Here is a 20,936-nt window from a genome sequence, read left to right on the forward strand (position 1 = left end):
AGAGCTGGGACCACAGTTACAAAGGTTACCATTAGTAACACACTACGTTGTTATGGATTGAAATCCTACAGCGCCCGAAAGGTCCCCCTGCTTAAGCCAGCACATGTCCAGGCCCGTCTAAAGTTTGCCAGTGACCATCTGGAGGATTGAGAGAAAGTAATGTGGTCAGATGAGAGCAAAATCGAACTTTTTGGTATAAACTCCACTCGCCGTGTTTGGAGAGAGACTAATGATGAATGGCATCCCAAGAACACCATACCCACTCTGAAGCATGGGGGTGGAAACATCATACTTTGGGTCTGCTTTTCTGCAAAGGGGACAGGACGACTGATCCGTATTAGGGAGAGGATGAATGGGGCCATGTATCATGAGGTTTTGGGCAAAAACCTCCTTCCCTTAGTAAGAGCATTGAAGATGGAACGTGGCTGGGTCTTCCAGCATGACAATGACCCCAAACACACCGCCTGGGCAATAAGGAGTGGCTCCGTAAGAAGCATTTCAAGGTCCTGGAGTGGCCTAGACAGTCTTCAGACCTCAACCCAGTAGAAAATCTGTGGAGGGAGTTGAAAGTCTGTGTTGCTCGGCGGCAGCCCCAAAACATGACAGATCTAGAGAAGATCTGCATAGAAGAGTGGGCCAAAATACCTGCTACAGTGTGTGCAAACCTGGTCAAGAACTACAGGAAACGTTTGACCTCTGTAATTGCCAACCGAGGTTATATTACAAAGTATTGAGTTAAACTTTTTGATTGTCCAAATATTTATTTTCCGCAAGAATATACAAATAAATTGTTTAAAAATCATACAATGTGATTTCCTAGTTTTTTTTTCCAGATTCTCTCTCACAGTTGAAGTGTACCTATGATGGAAATGACAGACCTCTCTCATCTTTTTAAGTGGGTCAACTTACACAATCGGTGGCTGTCCAAATACTTTTTTGCCCCACTGTATATATACAAACACATACATATTATATATACATATACTTACATATATATGTATATATACAGAGCCGGCCTTAGGCATAGGCAAACTAGGCAAATGCCTAGTGCATTTGTTATGTTTAGGGGCACCAGCAGCTTCTGCTGAATACAATGATATGCGGCATGCCTATATTCTGTGTGCAACTGCGGCTGTATCTGCATACGAAATGCTGCGTTGCAGTGTATTCCTGCAAATCACTGTAATGTAGCATTTCGTGTGCAGATGCAGTCACACACAGAATATAGGCATGCTGCATATCATTTTAATCAGCAGACGCTGCTTGTGCATCCTACCCATATTGTAATGCAAATAGTAATGCAAATAAGATGCATTTTCATAAACAAAAGGCTCCCGACGTTAGCAGAGTTGCCAGCTGACTCATGCCAGGCGTCTCCTGCAGAACTAGTGGCGGTGCTAGGGGGCACCAGCCAAAATCTTGCCTACGGCATCATATTGGTTAGGGCCGGCTCTGTATATATACATAAATATATATATATATATATACACACACACACACACATATATATGTGTGTATATATACACACAGTACCCGGAAGCGGCAGAGGACACAGTGAGGAGGACATATGGAGTTGCTATGCATGAGCAGCAGCTCCCTCTCACTGACAGACGCTGTAGGGAGACTGCTAGCAAGAGCTCCCTGCAGCGGTAGCTGCAAATGCGGTTACGGCTTTTCTTGAGACGGAGACACAGCTGTCTCCATCTCTAAAAAGCAAATTCAGTCCATCAGGGGGGGTTTCTGTGCAACCAGAACCCCCGACCCCCCCAATCCTGCGTGGGCTACTGCAGGAGCGTAGGCAGGTATGCTCCATTTGTCTGTTGTAGAAGCTTTAGTAAATCTACCCCAATGGGTTAAGCATTTTATATTTTAATTTATGAAAAAAGGCCTTTCTTCATATAAACTAAAAAACTATTACTAAAATAAATATATATAAATATATATTTCCCAAAAAAGATCAGAAAATAAAAACAAAAATGTTTAAATTGCTTTGCTGCACAATTTCAAGTGCTGCACAAATTCCGGGTATAAACCAGATAATAAAACTTATTCCGCTGCACTTTAGGCCTGATGCAGAGCTGAACGTGCGCCCTTTTTGTGGGGTGTAACCTGTGTGATTTCTCTGTGCAAAACTGACCGCACACAAGTATGAACGATGCAGAGACGTACACATTTGAATCATATCTTCACTTGCAGCTCAGGAAGTGTAACTGCTGTATGTACCATGGGCAAAATCCAGTGAGGTCGTGGTGATGCAACTGCGTGTATTTATGGCCGTGTAAATACATTTGTTTTCAGATGTATCAGACCAAAGGGCAGAACGCTCCATATTTCTGAATATACACCTTAATTTGTTACTTTGCTTTCTAACTTTCGTGGAATAGAGTTGGGACAACAATCGTGCTTATTAGAGTATAATAAAACTAAATATGGTTATGGCAAAAATTATTGGGAATTCAGTATGGCATAAAAAATAGGAATTTAATACCTACCGGTAATTCCATTTTTCGTAGTCCGTAGTGGATGCTGGGAATGTACTTAGTACCATGGGGTATAGATCGGGTCCATTGGAGCCTGGCACTTTAAGAAATCATTAGTGTGTGCTAGCTCCTTCGCTCTATGGCCCTCATTCCGAGTTGTTCGCTCGCAAGCTGCTTTTAGCCGCTTTGCACACGCTAAGCTGCCGCCTACTGGGAGTGAATCTTAGCATAGTAAAATTGCGAACGAAAGATTCGCAATATTGCGAAAAGACTTCTCTGTGCAGTTTCTGAGTAGCTCGAGACTTACTCTGCCAGTGCGATCAGTTCAGTGCTTGTCGTTCCTGGTTTGACGTCACAAACACACCCAGCGTTCGCCCAGACACTCCTCCGTTTCTCCAGCCACTACCGCGTTTTTCCCAGAAACTGTAGCGTTTTTTCACACACTCCCATAAAACGGCCAGTTTCTGCCCAGAAACACCCACTTCCTGTCAATCACATTACGATCACCAGAACGAAGAAAAAACCTCGTAATGCCGTGAGTAAAATTCCTAACTGCATAGCAAATTTACTTGGCGCAGTCGCACTGCGGACATTGCGCATGCGCATTAGCGACTAATCGCTCCGTTGCGAGAAAAAAATAACGAGCGAACAACTCGGAATGACCCCCTATGCCCCTTTTAGCAGACTCAGTCTAGGAAAACTGTGCCCAAGGAGGCGGCTATACTTTGAGAGAAGGATATAAACACAAAGGGGGTAATTCCAAGTTGATCGCAGCAGGAAATTTTTTAGCAGTTGGGCAAAACCATGTGCACTGCAGGGGGGGCAGATATAACATTTGCAGAAAGAGTTAGATTTGGGTGGGTTATAGTGTTTCTGTGTAGGGTAAATACTGGCTGCTTTATTGTTACACTGCAAATTAGATTGCAGATTGAACACACCACACCCAAATCTAACTCTCTCTGCACATGTTAAATCTGCCTCCCCTGCAGTGCACATGGTTTTGCCCAACTGCTAAAAAATTACCTGCTGCGATCAACTTGGAATTACCCCCAAAAAGCGGTGAGGTAACGAACCAACACACAACAAAAACCAAGATAGCAAAGCTAACCAGAACAGAGGAAAGTAACGCTAACTATAATAAGCAGTACCGTAACTAGACATTCTAGCGCTGTGTGCAAGAAATGGCATCGGCTCCACCCCCCCATGTAGGTGCACATCAAAAATATAGGGGCATGGCCACAAAATACCAATTCATATTACGGTGCACCGGTCTTCATTATTCAAATTACACCGCACAGTAGCGCCACTACACCAAGCACCCCTTTTATATATTACGGCAGGTAGCGTCCCCTTTTTACTCATTACGGCAGACAGCATCTGCTTTTTACACTTTACGGCAGACAGTCCCCCTTTTTACACATTACGGCAGACAGCGTCCCCTTTTTACACATTACGGCAGACAGTCCCCCTTTTTACACATTACGGCAGACAGCGTCCCCTTTTTACACATTACGGCAGACAGTCCCTGTTTTTACACATTATAGCAGACAGAGTCCCCCTTTTTACACATTACAGCAGCAGAGTCCCCCTCTTACACAGTACGGCAGGCAGAGACCACGTTTTACACATTACTACAGGCGGAGTCCCCTTTTTAAACATTACGGCAGGCAGAGTCCCCCTTTTACACATTACGGCAGGCGAGGGGCGTAAGAACATACCAGATGCCCGCCGGACATATATACACACCACCACATATATACATAGATGCACAGTGCACACAGCCACATATACACACACACACCAAGCCACATATATGTACACACACACCAAGCCACATATACACACCCAGCCACATAATTATATATATATATATATATACACACTGCTCAAAATAAGGGAACACTTAAACAACACATCCTAGATCTGAATGAATTAAATATTCTTATTAAATACTTTGTTCTTTACATAGCTGAATGTGCTGACAAAAAAATCACACAAAAATGATCAATGGAAATCAAATTCATTAACCCATGGAGGTCTGGATTTGGAGTCACACTCAAAATTAAAGTGGAAAAACACACTACAGGCTGATCCAACTTTGATGTAATGTCCTTAAAACAAGTCAAAATGAGGCTCAGTAGTGTGTGTGGCCTCCACGTGCCTGTATGACCTCCCTACAATGCCTGGGCATGCTCCTGATGAGGTGGCGGGTGGTCTCCTGAGGGATCTCCTCCCAGACCTGGACTAAAGCATCCGCCAACTCCTGGACTGTGGTGCAACGTGGCGTTGGTGGATGGAGCGAGACATGATGTCCCAGATGTGCTCAATTGGATTCAGGTCTGGGGACCAGCCGGGCCAGTCCATAGCATCAATGCCTTCATCTTGCAGGAACTGCTGACACACTCCAGCCACATGAGGTCTAGCATTGTCTTGCATTAGGAGGAATCCAGGGCCAACCGCACCAGCATATGGTCTCACAAGGGGTCTGAGGATCTCATCTCGGTACCTAATGGCAGTCAGGCTTCCTCTGGCGAGCACATGGAGGGCTGTGCGGCCCCCCAAAGAAATGCCACCCCACACCATTACTGACCCACTGCCAAACCGGTCATGCTGGAGGATGTTGCAGGCAGCAGAACGTTCTCCTTGGCATCTCCAGACTCTGTCACGTCTGTCACATGTGCTCAGTGAGAACCTGCTTTCATCTGTGAAGAGCACAGGGCGCCAGTGGCGAATTTGCCAATCTTGGTGTTCTCTGGCAAATGCCAAATGTCCTGCACGGTGTTGGGCTGTAAGCCCAACCCCCACCTGTGGACGTCGGGCCCTCATACCACCCTCATGGAGTCTGTTTCTGATCGCTTGAGTAGACACATGCACATTTGTGGCTTGCTGGAGGTCATTTTGCAGGGCTCCTCCTGTTCCTCCTTGCACAAAGGCGGAGGTAACGGTCCTGGTGCTGGGTTGTTGCCCTCCTACGGCCTCCTCCACGTCTCCTGATGTACTGACCTGTCTCCTGCTAGCGCCTCCATGCTCTGGACACTACGCTGACAGACACAGCAAACCTTCTTGCCACAGCTCGCATTGATGTGCCATCCTGGATGAGCTGCACTACCTGAGCCACTTGTGTGGGTTATAGACTCTGTCACTAGAGTGAAAGCACCGCCAGCTTTCAAAAGTGACCAAAACATTAGCCAGAAAGCATAGGAGCTCAGAAGTGGCCTGTGGTCACCACGTGCAGAACAACTCCTTTATTGGGGGTGTCTTGCTAATTGCCTATAATTTCCACCTGTTGTCTATTCCATTTGCACAACAGCATGTGAAATTGATTGTCAATCAGTGTTGCTTCCTAAGTGGACAGTTTGATTTCACAGATGTGTGATTGACTTGGAGTTACATTGTGTTGTTTAAGTGTTCCCTTAATTTTTTTTGAGCAGTCTAGTTATCAGCCAATGTATACTGTGTATGTGTGTATATATATATATATATATATATATATATATAAAAACTCCACTGTCAGTCCCCTCTCTGCTCACCTCCTCATGCAGCCACTGCCGGACCTGCCTCTGTGTGCGGGAGCTCGATCCGTGCACCCGAGGGAGCCAGGCAGCCTGCCTCAGCATGCGGGAGCCGGGCAGCGGGGATTAGGAGGCGGGAGCCGGGTAGCCTGCTTCTGCATGTGGTAGGCGGGAGCCGGGTAGCGGGGATCCGGAGGGAGGAGCCGGCAGCCTGCCTCTGCATGCGGATGCCAGGCAGGTGGGGTTGAGATGGGGGAGCCGGGCAGCCTGCCCGTGCATACGGGAGCCGGCCAGCGGGGGTCAGGAGAGGGGAGCCATCAGCTGGAGTGTGGGGGCGGGAGCCGGGCAGCGGGGATCAGGAGAGGGGAGCCGGCAGCTGGAGTGTGGGGGCGGGAGGGGATCAGGATCCAAGCACACTCCAATCACACATTACCTCACCGTTCAATGCTCGCTCCGGCGGCAGCATAGAGGTGGCTTGTAATGAGTCAGTCTGGCTCAATACAATGCTGCAGACTTTGGGCCCCTTAATGGTGATGTGGGCAGTTGTGCCCTCAGGGCGACTGCGCTTTGTGCCAGGCACATCTGGCACACACGTAGTTACGGCCCTGATAATAAGGATAGCAACGCTAATCAAACATGGAACAGGGACAGCAACTGCAGACCCAGCCAAGAATATCTACAGCCAGGTAAGCAGGAACACGAAGCACTGAGGCGGGCGCCCAGTATCCACTACGGACTACGAGAAAAGGAATTACTGATAGGTATTAAATTCCTATTTTCTCTAATGTCCTAGTGGATACTGGGAATGTACTTAGTACCATGGGGAAGTCCCAAAGCTTCCAGAACGGGTGGGAGAGTGCTGAGACCCCTGCAAAACCACCAGACCAAACTGAAGGTCATCTCTGACCAAGGTATCGAACCTGTAGAAATTTATGAACTTGTTCGAACCAGACCAAGTAGCTGCACGGCACAACTGTAAGGCCGAGACACCCCGGGCTGCCTCCCAGGAAGAACCCACTGACCTAGCGGAGTGGACCTGGATAGAACTCGGCAGCGGGAATGCTGCTGAACAATATGCTTGTTGAATGGTCAACCTGAGCCAACGAGCAATGGACTGCTTAGCAGCAGGACGACCAAATTTAGTAGCTTCATAGAGGACAAAAAGGAGTCAGACTTCCTATGACGAGCTGTCCTCTTGACATACTGTAAATCCTCAAAGCCCTCACAACATCCAAGGACTTTGGAGCAACCGATATGTTAGACAGTACCGGAACCACTAACGGTTGATTAATGTGAAAAGCCGATACCACTCTCGGCAAAAACTGCGGGCGAGTCCTGAGCTCCACCCTATCCTCGTGAAATATCAAATATAGGCTCTTACGAGGTAAGGCCCCCAATTCTGATACAAGTCTTGCAGAGGCAAAAGCCAGCAACGTGACAGTCTTCCACGTTAAATATTTCAAGTCCACCCTGTGTAAGGGTTCAAACCAGTCCGACTGTAGGAAAATCAGGACCACATTGAGATGAAGAACACCCGTCAGGAAAGTCTGTACTTCTGGGAGTACCGCAAGTTGTTTTTGGAAGAATATAGAGAGAGATGAAATATGAACTTTGATTGAGCCTAACCGTAGGCCCTTATCCACACCTGCTTTCAGGAAAAGCAGAAACCGACCAAGTCGAAATTCCACAGGACGATATTTTCTACCCTCGCACCACGAGACATTTCTTCCAGACACGGTGGTAGTGACCACCTTACAGGCCTGGGCCATAGTGGAAATAACATTGAATGGGAGACCCTTTCTGGTTAAGATCTCCCTTTCAACTTCCAAGCCGTTAAACATAGCCGCAGTAAGTCTGGATAGACAAACGGTACTTGTTGAAGAAGGTCCTTGAGTAGCAGCAGAGGCCAGGGTTCCTCCAGGGACATGTCAAGAGGTCTGCGTACCAGGCCCGTCGAGGCCAATCTGGGGCAATTAGAATTGCCTGAACACTTTCCCTTTTGAGTCTTTTTAGAACTCTTGGAATGAGGCGGATTGGAGGAAACCGGTACACAAACTGGTAGTTCCATGGCGCCGTCAGAGTATCCACTGCTGCAGCCTGCGGATGACGGAGCTTCTTGTTGACACGAGAAGCCATCAGGTCTATCTGCGGACAGCCCCACTGGTGACTCAGGTGTTGGAACACCTGAGGGTGAAGGCCCCATTCCCCCGGATGGAGGTTGTGCCTGCTGATGAAATCCGCTTCCCAGTTGTCCACTCCTGGAATGAATATGGCTGAGATGGCACTTTCATTGGCTTCTGCACAAAGGAATATCCTTGACACTTCTCGCATTGCGGCCCTGCTTTTTGTTCCTCCCTGTCAGTTGATGTACGCCACCGCCGTGGCGTTGTCCGACTGCGCGTGGATGGCTTGATTCCGAAGGAGATAGGAGGCCTACAGAAGAGCATTGTAAATTGCCCTGAGTTCCAGGACATTTATGGGAAGAGCAGATTCATGGCTCGACCACTTCCACTGGAACTGGGCTCCCTGTGTCACAGCACCCCAACCCCTGAGACTGGCATCCGTTGTCAGTTTTGTCCAAGACTGGGTGTTGAAAGACCGACTCTCCACAAGGTGAGAGACTTGTAGCCACCACAACAGGTAGATCTGTGCTTTTGGTGAGTGAGTAATACTCCGGTGCATGTGCAGGTGAGAACCTGACCACTTGTGCAGCAGATCCAGCTGGAACGGATGCGCATGAAACCTGCCGTACTGTATTGCCTCGTAGGAGGCTACCATCTTACCCAGCAATTGAATGCAAAGATGAATCGAGACTGTGCGGGGCCTGAGCACCGAGCAGATCATAGCCTGGACAGTCAAGACTTTGTCCATCAGAGGGAATACCTTCTGAGATACCATGTCCAGGATCATTCCAGGAACTGAATTCTCTGAGAATGTTCCAGGTGAGACATCTAGAAATTTAGGATCCATCCGTGTTCCGTAAGCAGGCGAGTTGTCAAGTTGATGCTGTGTAGCAGTTGTTCCCTGGACACTGCCTTTATAAGGAGATCGTCCAAATATGGGACAATGCTGACTCATATCTTGCGCAATTGCAGCATCATCACCGCCATGACTTTTGTGAAAACCCTTGGAGCTATGGAGAGACCAAAGTGTTGATCCAGTACAGTGAATCGAAGATGAGCCTGATGGGGCGGCCATATCGGGATATGAAGGTATGCATCCTTTATATCAAGAGATACCAGGAACGCCCCCTCCTCCAGACCGGAAATCACTGCCCTTAGGGATTCCATCTCGAATTTGAACACGCAAAGATACATGTTGAGGGATTCGAGGTTCAAGATCGGCCTTGCCGAGCCGTCCGGCTTCGGAACCACAAAGAGATTTGAATAAAATCCCCTTGTTTGCAGCGAAGGAGATACTGGAACAATAACTCCTGTGGAAAGCAGTTTTTGAATTGCGTTTTGCAATGTAACTCTTGCTACAGGTGAAGCTGGTAAGGCCTACTTGAAGAATCTGAGAGGAGGTAGTTCCTGAAATTGCAGCCGGTATCCTTGGCATATGAGGTCCCTCACCCAAGGATCCTGGCAGGACTTTGTGCATATTTGGGCGAAGTGCTGAAGGCGAGCACCTACCTGGAAGTCACCTTGTTGCTGGGGCCAACCGTCATGCAGAGGGCTTGGTGGATGAGGATCTGGAGGCCTGGTCCAGAGCTCCAGCAGCTGCTGGCTTACGGAACTTACCGCTGGTTCCTTTAGCAGCATTGGACGCACATCTGGCTCTTCCTCTGAATTTTGCCACACAAAAGGACTGCAGAGAGGGCCCAGGGTAGGGACGTCTAGCAGGATGTGTAGCAGATGGCAGTTAGATAGACTTACCTGCCGTCGCCTGAGATATCCACTTATTTAGTTCTTCTCCAAACAAGGCATCCCCTGTGAAAGGAAGGTTCTCAACACTTCTTTTGGAATCAGCATCTATTGACCATTGTCACAGCCACAGGGCTCTGTGAGCCGAGACTGCCATAGCCGTGGTACAGCCATTAATGAGACACAATTCTTTAACCGCCTCACTCGTAAAGTTTGCAGCATCTTGGATATGCTGTAGCAGTATAATGATCTCATCCTGGGGTAGAGAGTCAAACCCATGTATTTTATTATCGGACCATTTAACAATGGCTCTAGATATCCAGCCGCAAGCAATAGTGGGACGTTGTGCTATGCCCACTGCAGTGTACATTGATTCGAGTGTAGTCTCAATTCTGCGGTCAGCTGGGTCTTTGAGGGAGATATCTCCAGGTACAGGCAGTACAATTTTATGTGAAGTATCCACGGATGGTGGGTTTTCCCAAACTTTCCTATCCTCAGCAGGAAAGGGAAAAGAATTTTGTAACCACTCGGGAGTAATACATTTCTTGTCAGAATTCACCCCCAGATGTAGTCTCCCATCATGTTCTCGTTTATACTGTCCTTGGGGGATCAGTACTAAATGCAGCCGGCCAGAATCCCGGCGGTCGAAATACCGACGCCGGAATCCCGACCACACGCTTCGCTCGCCACGCTGAGGGCACACTATTATATTCTCCCTCTATGGGTGTCGTGGACACCAACGGAGGGAGAATATGTCGGGATTGTGGCGGTCGGGATTCCGGCATCGGTATTTCGACCGCCGGGATTCCGGCCGGCGGCATCTTGACCGCATCCCGTCCTTGGTAGTGGTGTTCACACTCCAGTATACCCTGGTGGAAGTGTTCGCCTTGCTCCTCTGGGTTTGCTTCCATGTTCTTGAATTTGTCAAGATGAGCATCAAGAATATGGACTTTGAGACATCCTGCACCCCATTGTGCCGAAGTTCTTCACCAAAGTCTCAACCAACTGCACAGTTTTTGGCCTTGTGATTGTCCAGGAAGGCCCGGACCACTATGATAAAGATGGTCCAAGCAGCTTCCTCCTTCAGAGTGAGCATCTTTGGGAATTTGCCTCACATACCTTAAGAGTTGGACTGCTCTGCAGGCCCCACGTTGCAACTGCACTGAAATATCAGAAATTTCCCAGAAAATAAGAACATTCCAGGTCACAAAAGCATAGTTTGTTGGGAATAATTGCCATTTTCAATACTCTCGGGGCATTGCCAAATATGAACTAACACTTCAAACTAAAAAATAAAATGTGTTACATAGTTTATCATCCTTAGGGCTGGTTCACACTTATACGTTGTTATTTTGCTTTTCATATTGATCATACATGAAAAAACACATTAACAATAGAATGAATGAATTTATAGCCTTGTTCCCACCATTACATTAAAAAATAGTGGTACGTATTGTGTTTTGCATTTTAGAATGCACTGCAATCCTTTTAGTGATGCACTGCTAGTGTAGTAAATGATACTGGTAACACTGCAACTCATAGAAATCACATGACAAACGCGCCCTTATATATATATATATATATATATAAGCATTTCCCAGGCACAGACCATACACCCTATATATCTTCAAATAGATGAGGGTTTCAATTACAGTAAGTACATCTTCAATATTATATTCTTGAAAAGGAAAATCGATAAGTCTAAACTAGTTGTTATACATGCATTTACAGCGAGCGCGAAGATTGTCCAACAGTCATATGTGGCCTAACCAGGTCTTTTAACTACTGTATAACGTAGATTTGTAGCAGATTTTTAACAAGCCATCATGATGTGACATAAGATGGGTTTTGTTCTTGTTACTAGATTCATCCTCGCTCAGGGGGCTGTTTATATGTTGTGACCAGACCTTTATGATCTAACCCATCCAGGGCTCATATTCTTTCTGGAATTTAGAGGGATAGCTGGTTAACCCTTACACTGCTGGAGCAAAAAAGGGCAATATTTCAAAGCAAATAGTATAGTAAATGAAAGGTCAAAGCATAACTTCTTGGGAAAGTATAAGAGAGCTTAAAAATAGGAGACCAATATAAGGGTAATTAAAGCTATTACGCAAACCAATGTTTTGTGGTAACTATTGTAATGTGTCACATTGTAGATTACATACTGTATGTGCTAAATAGATAATAATGAAAAGTTAGCAGCCAATGAACATTGTAGGAAGTAAACACACTCCCTAAAAACACTTAAAATTGAATAAAAGATGTTCCCATTAAACATACGTCAGTGTTAGGGTGATTTCCCTACATCGCAAATCCATCCTTGCTATAACTTGGTGTTGAGCAGAGCTATTTGGAAAAAGAGTGAACTTTTCATCCATTTTGCTGTGAATGTGAAGTGCCAGTTTTTATAATGTATTTGCCAGTCTCTGCCCACGAAAAGGAGAGATGGCAGCAGTGTACAAATGCACAAGCACTGGAGAATTTGACAACAGGAAGAGACTCAAAAAAAAAGAGTCAGCAGCGGCTTCCGTCTCACACATTTTTTTAATTTGGCTAATCCCAAAATCCCAGGATTCAAATCCCAGATTTTTTTTAGGCAAAATCTCGGGATCCTAATCCATGGTTTCCCATGGTGGAAGAATGATGCAATATGATGCACTGTCTAGCTAGCTATTTATGATTGGCTATAATAATATTTAAGTTATTAGTGCAGCTGATATATAAAGTTTCAGGCTGTCTGTTTCATTCATTTATTACAGGTTGAGTATCCCTTATCCAAAATGTTTGGGACCAGAGGTATTTTGGATATCGGATTTTTCCGTATTTTGGAATAATTGCATACCATAGTGAGATATCATGGTGATGGGACCTAAATCTAAGCACAGAATGCATGTATGTTTCATATACACCTTATACACACAGCCTGAAGGTAATTTTAGCCAATATTTTTAATAACTTTGTGCATTAAACAAAGTGTGTGTACATTTACACAACTCATTTATGTTGCATATACACCTTATACACACAGCCTGAAGGTCATATAATACAATATTTTTTATAACTTTGTGTATTAAACAAAGTTTGTGTACATTGAGCCATCAAAAAACAAAGGTTTGACTATCTCACTCTCACTCAAAAAAGTCCGTATTTCAGAATATTCCGTATTTCGGAATATTTGGATATGGGATACTCAACCTGTAGTAATTCTTTTGGGACTGCAGAAGGAAAGAATAGTCTCATTTCATTTTTAAAGGGGGAAACAGCAGATGTTTGTATTTAGGGGGTGATTCAGACCTGATTGCTGGGCTGCTAAATTTGTTGTGCTGCGTTCAGATAGTTGCCGCCCAAGGGGAGTGTATATTCGCCGTGCATGTGTGCGATCGTATGTGTACGGCGAGCTGCAAAAAATCCCTCAGTCAGCGGACAGCTGCAAATCCGTTCGCACCTCACTCACCATTGAATGATTGTGTGTGCAGTCTGTGCGCAGCCGAGGACTTACTCCTACAGTGCAATGAGAACAGGCTGATCGGGGCCGGAGCTGACGTCACACACCCTCACTGAAAATACTTGAGAACACCTGCGCTTTCCCTGACACTCCCAAAAAACGGTCAGTTATCACCCACATATGGCCTCTACCTGTCAATCAGCATGCGAATGGCTGTGCAATTGAAATTTTCGCACCAGCTTGTCGCTGTCCGACGATGCCTGTTGGTTGCCAACGTGCATACGCATTGCGGTGCATAGGCATGCGCAGTCTATCGCTGATCTCCCGCTGTGCGAAAACATACAGCAGCATCAGATCTGAATCACCCCCTTAGTTTGTAATTTGTATTTGTGTTTAAGTATATTTTATGTAGTAATTGTAACTATCATATTTATTAGTAGCACTGTCAAGACATGACTCTTTCCTGTAAACATGACACTTTGTTATATTATTATTTTTTTATTATTACAGGTATTATTATAATACAGAAAGAGCCTCCTCTATGTCTGATAGATACTATCCAATATCTTGTTGAAAATATCTCCAGAACGCTCTGGCTGCTCTTTTTGGAAGCTGAGCATATTGCCTAACCTTTGATAGTGAGGTGGTAGCAGATGCTTCAAAAGGACATCAGTGTAAAACTAGAGATGAGCGTATTATATAGAGTAACGGTGATGGAAGACCAAAACAGCACAGTGTGCATTAATGTCCTAGACCTTTGTGCAACACTGTAACGCGTTAATAAAAAAGTAGTGTCATCTAGTGGCTATAGAGAATAAACAGCACCATGATCTAGCCTGTGTTAACCCACAATTTGTAGCAGGGCTGGCTTAAAAGAGGCAGGGGCCCACATGCAGTCTTTGTGCAGGCCCCCACTAGCTGACTGGTGCACTCAGTGGAGAGGTAAGTATAGTAGTCTATGTGAGCAGGGTGAGTGGTGTCGGCCCTCCTGGACCAAGGAGCCCGTGTACACCGCACATCCTGCACCCGTCATTGATGCGCCCAAGATTTGAAGGGTAAATTATGTGACCAATAGGTGAAAGCTTTTGTTTTTGCATGGCAGTTAATGTGGAGTACAGACACTGAAAACTGTAGATAATGTATGGCAGGATAGATGTGTAATGCTAGTAGGAACTAGTAGAAGCACAGGAGAATGTATAAGCTATATACTGTAATATTTCTTGACATCAAGTATTTTTATTTACTACCATAAAAATAGAAGCTCAGTAGAGTGCAGCTGGCAGTGACAGACCAGTTGGCATATCTGTGGCCAAGTACTTAATACATGAGTTTTTCCTCTTCGTTTTATGGGCTTCTGGGGACCACTGCTATGGATCAGACAGGCTCTGATGTCATATGTTTGTTTAAATCGAAAGTTCGCCATAGTGTCAAATTTCAGAACTAGGTTTGGGAAGGAAATGGTGGTTGCTATGGAAACATGTGAAAGAGACACAGGATGTTGGAATTTGACTGGATGATCTACTCCATAGGAACTCCATACAGATAAAGTAGATGAGTGTGGAATAGGGACAACACTGGGATACGTGCCATTGGTTATAATCTTTCTCTAATTGCCTCATTGGACTTAATCTATGCAGAATATTATCTATAGTACAAAGGGTCACAATTTTGTATAGTCAAAGTGTGTTCTGTGTGATTTAAAAATGTTCTTCTGTCTATTTGACAGACATCAACTTTGTGTACAGCGCAAACAGATAGACAGGTGGGTAAGTTGTACACAGATCGGGATCCTTGTGTGGCCTGTGGATGATAGTAATATGGGCATAAATGAACTGCCCATTCTCAGCTGGAAAGTCATTCTCTCCTAAATGCTCTATAGCAGTGGTTCCCAAACTCGGTCCTCAAGTACCCCCAACAGTTGATGTTTTCCAGGTCTCCTCACAGGATTGCAAGTGAAATAATTTGCTCCACCTTTGGGTCTTTTATAATGTGTCAGTGAGCAATGAATATACCTGTGCACCTGCTAGGTGACCTGGAAAACATGAACTGTTGGGAGTACTTGAGGACCGAGTTTGGGATCCGCTGCTCTATAGTATTGGACTGCGCAACAACCAGAACCAGTTCATTTTCCAATAGATGCCTCCAACATAGTCAGCATCAGGAAGGGTAACTGGTCAGTCTACTATAGCTCCTCTGCTATGGAGAGTAAGTGCAGAGACATTTATGCAGCAATTATGTAGAGAAGTGTTGTAGGAAATGAGGTTCTCTTACCTGAAGACTATTTAATGGAGGCTTTACTATCCCGTATAGATTCACTGTATGTCTGGCCTTTCTGTTGCCTTAGGTCGCTTGCCAGTAGTCTACCAGGTTTGCATCCAAATTCATAAAACTTATATTTACAGAACGCTAAGCTGCATTTGATTGAGTAATTGGAACAAGTATTAAGCTTCTGGCAAACTGCCGTCATCTCAGCAGAGGTGTCCCCTGACAAATTAGATTTGTGGAGTGTTTCCAAAGGTTTTCTATGTGCCAGTAAACCCTTCCTTTCTGCAGGTCCCTGGTTGATTTCTTTTCTTTCTTTCTTTCTTTCTTTCTTTCTTTCTTTCTTTCTTTCTTTCTTTCTTTCTTTCTTTCTTTCTTTCTTTCTTTCTTTCTTTCTTTCTTTCCTCTTATTTGTATCGGTTTGCATTTCAGTATGTACTTATGGGCCACCCAAACTACTGTATAATGGGTGACACAGTATGCGTATCATTTGGAGTAATATGGGCAGCTTGGTGGCACAGTAATTAGCATTGCTGCCTCACAGCATTGAGGTCCTGGGTTTGGTTCCAACCAGACCCTATGTGTGTTTCTTTGCATGCATGTTCTACTCAAGTTGCTGGGTTTCCTTCATGATCTCCTGTTTTCCCCCGGAATGCAAAAACAGGTAATTGTTGCTGTAGGTTAATTAGCTTCTCAAAAGAAAAAGAACCCTATTGTGTGTATTTTCTTGCACACATGAGACAGTGAACATAGGTTGCAAGCTACACTCTTGCAGGGACTTATGATAGTGATTGACTATTATCTGTAAAGCAATTCATAATATCGGTATTATAGTGTTTAATAGCCTTCCTTAGAAGGCTATTAGCATGAAGATTTCATTTCTAAGCTCCTGGAATGCCTCTGGAGAAGCTAAATGATAGAAAATCAGGAGCAGAGACAAATCACATATTGAGGTCTATAATTGCTCCTGGTTTATACATGTGAACAGTCCTGCACAACTTGTGGCTCTCCAGCTGTTGTGAAACTACAAGTCCCAACATGTCCTTCTACACTGTTTGCTATTAGGAAATGGTAAAACTGTGGCAGAGCATGCTGGGATATGTAGTTTCACAACAGCTAGAGAGCCACAAGCATACTTGCCTACCTGACCCTCTCCATGAGGGAGAAAATGCTCTGTTCCTGGACTTTCCTGGTAATGTATGATTGTCATCACCTGTGGTGAAACACCTTTCTTATCAATTAACTAGCTCAACACAGGTGATGGCAATCATACATTACCAGGAAAGTCCAGGAACAGGGCATTTTCTCCCTCATGGAGAGGGTCAGGTAGGCAAGTATGGCCACAGGTTTGCCAGGCCTGCATTTGAATAAGGAGGAGTCTCTGTTGATTTTTGCCAAGTAAACCAATTGATGAGACAAGAGCAATTTACTCCTCCTAAGAGAGAGAGAGAGAGAGAGAGAGAGAGAGAATGATTCACTAGAGGATTACTTGCTGAGGTGTCTGAAAAGGCATCTGGGTACAATATTCCAGTGCTCAGCATGTCAATGATCAGAATTCCAACAGCGGAATCCCATTGGATTTTGGTAAGTATTATAACCCTAATCCTATCCCTAACCGTCCCCTCCCGCAGCCTACACCTAACCACCCCCCTAGTGCCTAACCCTAAACCTTATCCCTTATCCCTACAGTCCATATAAAGTCTACACACCAAATGAAACTGCCTTCAAGGAGTCTAAAATTTTCTGGAAAGCCAGGATTTAGAAGATAATCGTTTTCAAAGACACATTTTTTCATTAAATAAAACTGAAAACATATAATCTCTAATAAGAAGTCTTAAGGTTCATACACAATGCACAAAATGACAGAAACATGTCGTGCCGCGAGGCCACACCCCTCACACCTGAGACCATGCCCCTTTTCGACGTTTGCAGTAGGTTGTATGCCGGACATATGTCTGACACATAAATACTGCTGTTTTTTATTAGATATATCTTGAGGTAAGTGTAATTAGGAATACATATGTAAATCATAATTGCCTACTTTTAATTCCTCCTCTCTGGGAGAAGCCTGGAGAGGAGACAGTGCAGGGAACTTCGGAAAAATGCTGTGATTCGCGGGTCAGCCGGAAGGGGCAGGGCTAAAATGGCGCGATTTGCATAATTTTAGCCCCTCCCTCACAACACGAACCTGCGAAGCGCGAATATTCCAGTGTGAGTATCTCTCCATCCTGTGAGCATCACTAGGGTGCGTGCAGGATGCGGGAGAACTGCCTGCTCTTCTGGGGGTGCGGTGGGCTACCCCAAAAATCCAAAGCCTCCCGCAAATTCCTGGAGTATGATGTAAGTATGCTTTTGATTTGCAGTACAAGGTGCATGAGGGTACCAGTCACTTTCATGCAGCTCTGTCTTCTGCTCTTGGACTACGTAAATCTTACCCCACTGTCACTGCCAACTTGATGCACAAATCCATTTTGGTAAAATTAACTATTGGTTTTAATGGAGGTTTTCTTAAAAGAATACTATTTGAAACATTTTGCTGTTTACACCTTTTTGAACATATATGTGATACATTTCACTTATTTTTCTATCACAGGTTGTACGACCCTCGAATCATGCAACCATTCAGAGCATCGTCAAGGCTGTGGGGATAATTCCTGGTGTCCCAGAGCCGTGCTGTACACCCGACAGAATGAGCTCACTCACTGTCCTTTTCCTGGATGAAAGCGGAAATGTGGTGTTAAAAGTGTACCCCAACATGTCAGTGGAGAGCTGCTCTTGCAGATAATGGCAGGAGGAAGTCACACAGAACTCTTCGTCTAAGTAGGCCATGGATGAACAAGGCCTTTAAACCTTCTCTTTATTCCAAATCCTTCCCACACTGCTAGGAATCCTTGGGCGATTCAATTCTAAACTGTCCCGGGAGAAGCGTTGCAAATAGACACTCAGTTCAAAGAACAGTATACAGTACTTTGAGAACAATACTAAGAGACACAATACAGGTGCTATTGTTCCCGGTGCATTCTCGGTCAGTGACTTTGTGGTATGGGGGGGAAAAAAACTTGCAAGGAATAAATCTGGAGTGGGCATTTTTTTGTTTATTCCCAAAAGGAGTTGATGTTGCTTTACAAATTTTTTTTATGTTTAAATTCAAGAGGTGTTTAAAATTGTGCGTATTTGTGTAATATATATATTTTGTTAATGTAGAGAACTATAGATTTATATATCAATATGGTTCAAAAGCATTGTGCTTCCATTATGTACAGTGGCATTTATGTAAAGTTCATCTTTATTAACCATATAGAATTTTTACATTTCTATATGGAAAACTAAATATAATTGAACTTCACAATTTATTTAAGTAGAAAAAAAACTCTTATGCTGGGTACACACTAGGGTGACTGAACGGCCATCCGGCTGAGCCATCAACCTATCTGACAATTGGTAAGTGCATACACACTTACCAATTGTTGGCCCGATGTGTCGTGCCTGACATCACAACTGTCACAACCGTCACATGTGCCCACCCAGTTGAGATGTCAGTCACCAGCGGCCTCTGCAACAAGTGAACTGGTTGTAGGAATATCGCCTGCACCCACAGTGCGATGCGCCGATATATCTGCAGATATGTCATTTATCGGCTGTGCAGTTCACAGACATATCGCTGGTACACACCTGCCGACCTTTCAATTAAATGCCTGATATATCGGCCAGTTTGTAGCCAGCTTTAGTGTTGATTATATTTAAAGCTTGTTCAGATTTTACCTGCCTTCTCAGTAAGTTGGATTCTACATTTTTGCAGCCACCGCCCTTGCAATGGCAGTAGTATTGCCACTGCGTTTTTAGCATATGTTCCTAAACCTGTAATTGTTATAATAGTATGTTAAAAGTCACATTGAACACATTGAATTCTACTTTTTGACTCTAGCCATGATGCACTGCAGTAGTTATACAATTGTGTCAGTGGTGTTAACGTGGTATGACTAAATCGCCATAATTTCACCCCATAAAATCATGTGTTGATGTATCAAGAATGGAGAAGCGGAACAGCAGTGGAGAAGTTACCCGTAACAATCAGCTTTGAGGTACAAATGTGAAAAAGGGGACCACCGACTGGCACATGCCCAGTGTTCACACCCAAGAAGTCATTGGATTGCATGGTGCGAACGGTGCCACAGCATGGCGTAATATGTCGGGCACTTGCACGGAAATTCGTTTGCTGTGCCACGCTGCCAGCAACAATGTAAGTGGATACATCTGTAGCATTTACCAACTACATTATAGAAAATAAGTAGAAGATTATTGGTTGCTATGGGCAACTTCTCCATTTTTTTACTGTTTGCTAGATCACCCACTTGTTTATATAAGGGTCTAAATTACTGGCACTCTTTATAGAGCATTAGAGATTTTATAGGTGTTATTGCACCCACTACTGATCTAATAGTGGCCTATAATATCACGTTATAAGAGCAAAATCATTACGCAAAATATTCACTAACTTAATGCATGATTATCTGGTAATACTAATCAGTGAGTGATTAGTACACTCAGTACAATGCCACTTTAAAGATTAAAGAGAAAAACTACTAATCAGGAGCCTTTTCCCATTAGAAATTAATCCCTGAATGTACAGTACTAACCACTGAGCAGCTGTTCTTGTATGATGCAATTCAGACTAATAAATCTAAAATATAGTCAGTTCCTACTGGTTAGAGCAAATCTGTGCTACTTGCACAATATTAGTATATAATCCCCTTAGAATTATTGTGTTGTCACCTTGTTTGTTTGTTTGTTTGTTTGTTTGTTTGTTTGTGTGAATGTGTTTGTACTGTGTTCCATTTCTCTGAGAATGTAATTTATGCTCTGAAAACTCAACTAATATGTCTATGGAATATTTTTATATTACATAATCATAAAATATCTGTCCGCTTTGTGTTGATTATTTTGAAGGTAAAATTATTTTTTTGCAAAGTGCCTCAATTCTATTTGAGCTAGTGAATATGTATACAGGATGAACAGGCTCTCTTTCCGGTCTTCTGTTCGGCCACAGTGATGGTAAATGGAGTGAGGCTCCAGAAGACCCCTGTCTTGTGTCTACAGATAACTCAATAGACTTTTGGGTGCCCCTGGAGAATCCACTGGGTTCACTTGTGATTCCAGCAAGCCCAACAAGGTTTCCATTGCCTTAAGAGAACCTAGAAAGAATTTCTCTATGAAAGTATTCCTAATTGCCATTATAGACACTTTTATAGTAGATCGTGTTGGGTACCTTCTACTATCACAAACCTGTGTTTTATTAAAAAAAAAATATATAAAAAAAGTTTGTAGAAATTTAGGGCTTGGGACCCACAATGTGCTTGGTGAGGTTGGTGGTGTG

At 44.2% G+C, this 20,936-nt stretch overlaps 1 protein-coding gene across 1 annotated transcript in view; it reads left to right on the top strand.

The window, feature by feature from the left end:
* GDF10 (growth differentiation factor 10) overlaps positions 1-20,562 on the top strand; it is a 62,361-nt gene extending 41,799 nt beyond the window's left edge. Inside the window, exon 3 of the mRNA XM_063958511.1 lies at positions 18,156-20,562. Coding sequence (XP_063814581.1) covers positions 18,156-18,347 — 192 coding nt within the window. The 3' untranslated portion in view covers positions 18,348-20,562. The remainder of the gene's footprint in view (positions 1-18,155) is intronic.
* Positions 20,563-20,936: the final 374 nt, after the last annotated feature.

This window comes from Pseudophryne corroboree, chromosome 3 (genome assembly GCF_028390025.1).
Source record: "Pseudophryne corroboree isolate aPseCor3 chromosome 3, aPseCor3.hap2, whole genome shotgun sequence".
NCBI lineage: Eukaryota > Metazoa > Chordata > Amphibia > Anura > Myobatrachidae > Pseudophryne > Pseudophryne corroboree.